The sequence below is a fragment of the Lepisosteus oculatus genome, chromosome 6, assembly GCF_040954835.1.
Source record: "Lepisosteus oculatus isolate fLepOcu1 chromosome 6, fLepOcu1.hap2, whole genome shotgun sequence".
NCBI lineage: Eukaryota > Metazoa > Chordata > Actinopteri > Semionotiformes > Lepisosteidae > Lepisosteus > Lepisosteus oculatus.
In genome coordinates this window covers 47,782,703-47,791,910 of record NC_090701.1, presented here as the reverse complement: position 1 = coordinate 47,791,910, position 9,208 = coordinate 47,782,703, and the positions used below count along the sequence as shown (strand labels likewise).

At 33.2% G+C, this 9,208-nt stretch overlaps 1 protein-coding gene across 4 annotated transcripts in view; it reads right to left on the bottom strand.

The window, feature by feature from the left end:
* Positions 1–738: 738 nt before the first annotated feature.
* Positions 739–9,208, bottom strand: part of sntg1 (syntrophin, gamma 1) — a 148,985-nt gene continuing 140,515 nt past the window's right edge. For all 4 annotated transcript variants that reach the window (XM_069191514.1, XM_006634031.3, XM_015353381.2 and 1 more), the window contains 4 exons: positions 7,770–7,922; positions 6,062–6,154; positions 4,941–5,051; positions 739–1,770 (listed from right to left, as the gene is read on the bottom strand). In XM_069191514.1, coding sequence (XP_069047615.1) covers positions 1,588–1,770; positions 4,941–5,051; positions 6,062–6,154; positions 7,770–7,922 — 540 coding nt within the window. In that variant the 3' untranslated portion in view covers positions 739–1,587. The remainder of the gene's footprint in view (positions 1,771–4,940; positions 5,052–6,061; positions 6,155–7,769; positions 7,923–9,208) is intronic.

The following is a 9,208-nucleotide window of genomic DNA, read 5'->3' as shown; positions in this document are numbered from 1 at the left end:
AAGTAGCAAAATTTCAGAACTAATCTGGTCCATAATGCTACATACACATTGTTTTAGACTTCAGTTTTTGTCTTTAATTAGTGAACATGCTTATTTTCAATCCAGTAATAGCATACCTTTTGGAAATTCTACACTTCATGTTCTCTTTACAAAGCTGTTGTATAAAATGTACTTCAATAGTGTTATAGTGTTATATTGTATACAATCATCAAAAAATAATTTGGTAACTTGGTCCACACTCAGTGAATGGGTAATACAACCTAAAATAAGTCTTATGTTTTTATTTTATATTTACAAAGATGAAGACAACTATAGAGTGTATGTATAATATATAACAATGTACAAAATAAGGCCTGAGAGTGAATACATGAATTTAACTACTGAAATTTAGTTAAACATTACGATTACATGGTATGACTTAAGTGGAGCTTTTGGTCTTTACAAGCATGAAGAACATGAGATATACTGTATTCACAGTCCATTATAACAATGTGAAGGAAAGCCTGAGATTTCACAATATATACAGTATATTTCTAAATATAGCCAACTGCCTAGCAAGTTCACACATAAAAACAAACTATAAAATGACTTTTTGACATTTTAAGAATTTAATTGATGTTGATGTATAACAGAGAGATAAATTAACCACTAATAAAAAATGTGATTGCCAGGCATCAGTATTCAGTCAATCACAGAAATAAAAACTTTTGTGTTTGTGTGGTGGCACATGGACAAGAATGAAATTAAACAGTGGCTTTATTAAAAAAAGTATGACACTTTGCAATTAAACATTAGTGATGAAAATAATCTTTAATCCCACAATATTGCTTCTGATTACGATTACGTATGATTATCTTTAAAACTGTCTCAAGATTTGTCAGGTTGCATCATTTTAAATAAAGCATGAAAAACAAGCAAGAAGCATAAATAAGTTATATTTAGTCATCAGCAAAATAGACCCTATTGCACATTTCCATGCCTCTGGGATATTTACAAAAGTGAAATCTAAAGCACTCTAGGCTGTACAAATGTCAAAACCACTATTTAATTAAAATGTACATTATTTTCGTTTCTTAATGCTGTATAAACAAAATATACAACAGTACAACAGAGAACTTACTTTTCCTGCCTTTGTACCTCAAGTGTCTACACATCAGACATGCTTCCAAATCCCAAGAGGTTTCAGGTTGTGACTAAACATTCTGAAGGATCACTATGGTTTCAATAGAAACACGATGGTTTGCTGTTGTTGTCTGTCAGTAAATATGGAAAAGGTTTAATAATTTTTAATAGGAGCTGATTGTGGAACTGCTTCTTGTTGCTTACAGTCGGTTTAAAAATGACAGAGATAAAAAAAAGTTAAATGTAGATATATCCGCAGTCGGTTTTCAGGTTGCACTGCAGTCTCATCTTCTTGCATGGAGTAAACATACCAAAATGTTGACCTGTTCGTCATTATTTGAGCAACACTTCTGAATTGGCCACAATGATCCTGATTCCTTCTAGCCTACGATATGTTGAATTATTATGGACTGTATCATCAAAAAAAGAGATGGAGGGGGTGGGGGTGGGGGAATGCAGGACCTGTCAGGTGGAATATTTAATCTTTCCTGTTCCAGCAGCACAAGTAGCAGGAGCAGGTGCTGAAGCAACAGCAGCAGCAGCAGCACCCTGACTTCCCACATAGAGAGGGTCCAGGCAAGCAACTTTGGCAGCAAAGAAAGAATGTATACAGTGAAGAACTGCAAAGAGATTTGAAAATTCCAGCTCCTTCAAAGGAAAAGAGAAACAATGAGAAAAGCAGACAGTGATTTACATTCAGTGTGACACAGATACAGTAGACAGCTAATATGGCTGTTACAGCTGTAGACAACTCAAGTCTGCCATAATTTAAAAACAAAATCATTTAAAGTGCAGTTTATTATTGTCTGTTGTCAATTATCAGCCACATTGTGTTGGCTTGCAAAGGAAAAATGGTTTTCTGACATTTAAATACACAAAACTACAAGTATATACAGTACTGTACTCTCGTGTCTGGGAATGAGAAAAAGCATGCACTCAAACTGCCCCCCACACCCTGCCCATGCAGTTCAAAAGCTGACAATTCATCCAAAATCTCCTGAACCGTTTGGCTTTCTGGGCTTGCTTCAGTTCATTTGGGAAGACTGGAAATATACAGTATCAACACACATCAATCGAAGCAGGAGGTGATTCTGCTGAACCCAGGCTATAGCTGGCTGTAGTAAATCCATAATATTATTGTGGCTTCATGATAAAGAAGAACAATTTGAAGAATAGAAAAGAGCATGTAGTATTATAAAGAATCAGGAAAATAATATAAGAAGATACTGTCATATTGGCAAATAAGAAGAGTCATTTGGGCATATGTTTTTGGTAATTAAGTAACTAAATCAAACTTAATATGTATCCAATTGTTTCTTAAAAGATGCTAGATTCTGAGTTTCAACGACTTAGCTGAGAAGCCTATTCCAAACACCAGAAACCCAAAGTGTCAACTTTTGTGTGCTTTGTCCTGAATGAACTCTCATTTAGTTTCAAATTATAACCCATGTCTTTGTTTCACAACTGAGAATTAAATACTTCTTTTGCATGTTTGAAAATATTTCAATTGACATGTTCCAGACCCAAGTGAACAATATACTGTAATGTGAAAAATGTGTAATAGCAGAAACACAATTGCTTCCTAATATATTTTAAAATATGATATTCCGTATGCAATTAAATAGACCTTGAAGCAAAAAATACATTTCCATGAGCTTTTTATTCATAGATGATAATATGTAGAGATGCAGCCATTTAGAATGCGCGTCAACATTCGTGCCAGCAGAGTGCATGCTGAGGTATACTGCAGTCCTGTCTGGCAGACCCCTTTCAGCCTTTCACTGCTCCAAACAATTTGATAGGTGGCATATTGTAGTTGTAGCTGTAAGTTTTATTAGATATTACTGAAACAGTAGCTTCATTTTATCTGTTTTTATTAGTCAAATAATTATATTTGTTGAAAATGTAACATGTTGTATGTCATATTATATGTTATATAGGACATACAATACACAGCATAGCTACTTTTTATAATGTAACATGTCTGTACATTTTTTTGAAAAGGTGATTACATGCCATGAATAAAACTAGACATTAGATCACTACAGTATGTGCGGTACTTCGAAGTAGAGGATTGTAACACTTATGTACAGGAAGCCCACAGTACTTTTTTAATATCTACTTAATTTGTAATTATGTAACTAAAGAGACATTTTGGTAGCTAAAAATAAACATAAAAATATAATTAGGTTTATGAACATTATCGATGATATTAAATTATGTGTATAAATATAATATATTCACTGCATGTACTGTTCAGCCATGTGTAGTGGTGGCTGAAAATAAAACCATTTACTGTCAATTTTGATAAGATACTTTATGCAGTTGTCAAGAATGCCTGTGGTACTGTATTTATATGTAAAAATCAAAAATAATATGCAACACATGGGTTTATCAAAAGAAATGTTAGAGAATGTACAAAACAGCATTCCACCTCAATCGTAAACATTTTTTGCATTGAATTCTTTAACTGGGACACTTGCTGTTGTTAGTTTGGGAAATTTTTTTAACTGCATTTCTCATAAACACTTGCAAGGTTCAAATTAAAAATGATATACAACATATATTTGCACAAATAAGTTATATAAGTAATTATAAACCATCAAGGTTGGAAGGGACCTGCAAGACACAATGAAGCAGAACCCGGGTTATATGGGAAGTGTAGTTTTTCCAGCAAGTAAAAAGATTTTGTCATGTTTGTTATGTTTTATGATCTATTTTGGAAGCTAAAAAAATAGAAATACTGTTTTGCACAGACACAAATGTAGTGAAATGTAGCCTAAATCAGTAGAAAAGCATCTTATTTTTCATTAGGAAATTGTTTAAACTGTACCTGTTTACACATACTGTACACACAATTACATTACTAGTACAACACACGTGTCTTCTTGCGATATTAGGCGATAAACAGTTAAATCACAATTTTATTTATTATTGTCTTCACAGATGTGGCTTATTGCCACTGAAATAAAGATAATATAAAAATTACTACTTTTCTAATTCCTATTAATACAATAATTATTCATTATTTTATACCGTATATATGTCTTTAAACAGGTAATTTTATGATCACTGATACACTGTTATACATCTAATTTGGAATTGTCATTGTTTGTAGCTAGCACTGAATATGATCAGCGTATAAAATAACTATTAGGTTAATAAGCATTTCATTTTGATTCACCATAGTACCTATTCATTTTTATTATTTAATTTCACTACACACAACATTCTCTGATGTGATCCAGAAAAGCCGACATTCTCGATACCATTCAGTGTCTTAATTAAGTGATTTTAATGTGAATATTGTGGCTTTTTTTAGTTGTATTTTAACATGTTCACAATGACTCAAGTTATTTTTACAAGCACACTTGCCTTGACTGACAGTACACCATTTAGCAGTAACATGGTGGTTGGGAGATTTTCACTGTATTACCTGCCTGTGTTACACAGTAGTGCAGTTCTGCATTCGATAACCAGGTAAAAATAAAAATGGGGTGCTGCACATCGTCTCTGTACACCATTGTGCCTACCGCAGCATGCCTATGGACGCCTCGCACATTCTAGATGGCTGTATATCAGAGAAAAAAGCATTTATCATCTTGTTTAGAATTGATCAAGTATGTCGTAAAAAATAATCTTTTTGAAAGTGCTTTATTCATTTACCTAGTAAATAACATAGCAATTTCTCTAACTAAAATTACATTTAATACATATATAAGGACATATGTCTGAAAATATAATTCTCCAGAAAGGTATTGGGTTAAATAAAAGAATGATTCGTAGTCAAACCATTTCATCAGCAGAAAAGTTGTTACCTTGGCTTCAATGAGTTTAGTGTCTTGATTTTGGAACAAAAATTTTATTTTGCTCTTTCCATCATCAGATGACCCCTTCAACTGGGAAAACTTGTAGCGCCAAAGGACTGCCTGAACAGCACAAATATCAAATTAATTTCTGTCAGTATACTAATAGCATTATATTCCAGAACAGTACAAATAATATTTATAGGGGTATGCTTTCAAACTACCGGTATATATTCCCATCTTGTTTTCTCTAATATTTGACTTTATTTACATGATTTTGTCAAATATTTTAAGACAAAGATTTGTGTAATCTTTAATCCATTTAGAAAGTTATTAAACCTAGTAGTTCAGGTGGGTAGCTGAGTCAGCATGAGTAGGCTGCAAAGGAACAAGTAATAGGTTTATTCCATGCTGAAAACAGAAGAAAGAAAACACAACGTTTCGGCTGTGGAGCCTTCTTCAGGTTCACACCTCACACCTGAAGAAGGCTCAACAACCGAAACGTTGTGTTTTCTTTTTTCTCTTTTCAGCATGGAATAAACCTATTACCTGTTCCTTATTAAACCTAGTTGACTGGGAACTGGGATCAAATTATACACAAGTATTAAACTCTCCCATTTTAAGAGCTTAAATCCCCATCAGAAGCAAAGAGAGGAAATTAATATTTTGAATTTAGGGCCCCAAATGTCTAAAGTTTAGTGTTAGACAATTACATTTCTCAACAGAATAAACAAAGGTGCACTATAGAACTAAAATATATCATATTGTTCCTAGTGATCCTTTTTAACATGATGTTAAACCTTCTTTCAATTGTGAGGACAACATGTGTTTTTATTCATTTGAAATTCACATAATACATTGCCTTTGCTTAATTCAGATAATGAATGTCAACATAAAAGGTCACTGTGCTGAAAAATTAATAGAAAGGATAAAAATGAATTAATTTTAATCTTTTGTCTGCTTACCCAAGAATACTTATCAATCCAGTCATTGGGATTCTGGGCCCAAACTCCTAGAGGGCTGTTAATGATCTGTTTCCTTATTAATTTACTTTAAGCATTGTTTCCTTCACTAGTTTGAAACATGTGAATATTCATAACTGCAGAAAGATTGGATTTACTTCATTAACTTACCTTTGATGCTGCATCAAAGCAAATAAATCCCATGCTGAAATCTATTGTGAGTCCCATAAGGTGACTTTCCATTATACATGCATAGGTTTTGCACTAAGAAAGAGAATTTTTTACATTTTAGAGAAATTCAGTCTTCCGAAGTATATTCATAAAGATTTTCAGACATTTTGCTCAACTAAACTGGGAAAACCAAATAAGATACTCTTCTTTAAATGTATGTTGTCCTTTAAAACAAAAAAAAAACGTAACCTTTCACAGTTAAATTAATAAAATGTTGTTTCATACAGAAAATTTTCTTAGGACAAGAAATTAATTTAACATCTTCCTTTTTAAGCAAAAGTACAATTTGTTCTATTGTGTATGAAAAGTACCAGTTAGAGGAAACATACTGTAAGAAATGTGTTTTTGTCTTCGTAAAAAAAATTTAATCGGCACTTTATTCCAATAACTTAGTGCTCTTTGTGGAACACTTTTATTTTTTGAAAGATGCTAATCTTTCATTTTTTCCAGTATCTCTTGTGGAAAACAGCCATCATTGGACAAACACATCACTGTAATGTCAATATAATATAACTGACAAAAACACTGTTTGCCATGTCAAAAACTAGCAGGCTTTATCAGTGGATTAATCACTCTATATACTAACATACCTTTCAAAGTGGACCACACATGTGTAAATGCTCCTGAAAGTGTTTTTCCTTATTCCTTTAATATCTTTTAAGTTTTAAAATTGTCTTTTAAAATACATTGCACATGCCAGTAGAGACCATCTGGGTAAAAAGGTAACACAGATCCTCTTGGCAAGTTCCTTTTGCTGAAGCGTTTTACAGCATTATCTGCAGAGCAGTCACCCATACTGGCACATAATGTGTAGAGCATTTGTTGACCTCTTCCTCGGTTGTTGAGTTTTAAAGATTAGACAATCTCTTTGCTTCACTGACACTTCTGACTAGCATGCTATGTGTAACAGGTGCAGCCCCACAAAGCAAGAGGAAACATATAAAAAAAAGCAACAATATTTTCCTGTCTTAACTGTGGAGGAGTTCTGCTTGTATTTACTTAAACATAACTTAGGATATGTTTATCAACATACATGATTTCTGTCTTATTTTCATAAAGAAAGATGGTGATGAACATTAACATATACTCATAATAATAGGGGTCACATAAGTGTCACATTATAGGATTTTCTAGATAACTCCTTTGCAGTATGTCTTCAGATTTTTCATCTGATTATTTTAGTGAAAAAAGGTTATACTGTTATATTTAGTTTTAATGAAGGGTTAAATCCTGGAAACATGATCTGCCATTTGTTGCTGGTTGACCTGTTGTACTCTACAGGGTAATTCTTACTTGATACCATTATTTTGTTGAACTATTGAGTTGAATAATTTAATACTGTATGTACTTATTTCCACTCTCCAAGAAATACACAAAAACCTATAAAGCATGTTATATGTGCAAAAATAAATAAATAATTTTGGATTTTTTAACACATTTGTTGATGGAATTAAAATCAACATTCTTTGACATTTCCATTGAAAATGATTCTCCTTTTGAAAATAACACACTTTGTCTCTTAAATATATATACATGAATATATATGACACACCCTCACCAGAATGATTGGGGAGAGCCAGGAAATATTATGGACCCAGGAGTATCTGCTCGACACGCTGTATGCAAATCCTTGTATCACAATTCATACCTGAATTCTTTCAACCTCCAGGAAGGTTGCAGTCTGGAAAGCTTTCTCCCAAAGTGTCAATTCACACTCCAGTTCCACACTGAAGAACATGTCCTCTCCGCTTTCAGTCTGAAGACTGAAGCAGTTCTTTCGCTGGTCCAGAAGGTCACTGTCCTGAGAGAACTTGCAGTTATACCATCTGAGACACACGAACTTGTGCGTAAATTGCATGCCCAGTTCAATCACACTTCCAGAACGGAAGTGTCTAGAATGTCACCATTTTTATAATAAAGAATACAAAAAAATAATAATACATCGCCTTCCATGTACATCTACAGCAGGTATGCCATTGCTGTTTTTATGGAAATAGCCCTGCCTTGCTCCTCCTATTTGTAAAAACGTTATAGTACACATCAGAATGTTTAGCATTAGGAGGCTGACTTTTCCCTGTGGAGCTCTAAGCACAGGTTACTGCCTGAATGTGTATACAATACTGCAAAGAACACAAATGTGAAACAAACCAAACAAATGTGTCTGAGGAAGAAAAGACAGCTATAGATTGAATGAATAGAGAGCATAAACAATGTTAAATTGGGTTACAAGGATAAACACACAATATTGTTTATCTGAAATCTGGAAAAATCATCTGTGAGCTAATGATTAGAAGCTGAGTGGATTCATTGCGGTCACTCTCATTAAAGAAAACCTATAATGAAAATCATGATAACAAATGATTACTCCTCACACTGACCAAAGTACACTGATTCGTAGGCATAAACTACATTGGCTCACTGTTCAGTTTAGTAGCGTTATAGAATTAATTGTTTTCCCTACTACTGAACTATACAGTCTGTTACTCCTACCGACAGCCTTACAGAAGAGGAAGAGTAAATCTAGTCCTCAAGGCTTTGATGGTCTTCTGGTTTTCATAGTATCGTTGATCTTCAATGACTTAATTCAACTAATTGTTCTGAGAAGGAGTCATGTCACTTATTTTTAGCCCTTAATTACTTGCAAATTGAAAAATTGTTTGGAAAACTTGATAGCTTCAGCTCTTACAGACTAGAGCTACCAATCTTACACTGTAGACATACATGTTTAAAGTGGTTTAATTTCCAATACAGGGAACTGGGCCTTGGTATATAATGTACATATGGTAAGATAGACCTCAATAACCACCTCATTAAAAGGTGGGAGGTGGTGTGTCTTACAAATGAACAAAATAATTAACACACAAATATATGACATATAATTTTCTTAAATGGGTTTTTAGCTATTTAAAAGAATGAACTTTTAAAAAGCTAAAAAAAGCTTTTTGAAACTATTCTTCTTGCACTTTTCATATCCTTAGAATGATAATCATTTTTAAAACATTTCACTCCAGTGCAGTAAAATCTAAATGCAAACACTTTTATCACCTTAAATACAGTATTGGAAAATGCAGGACATGAAAATTGGCT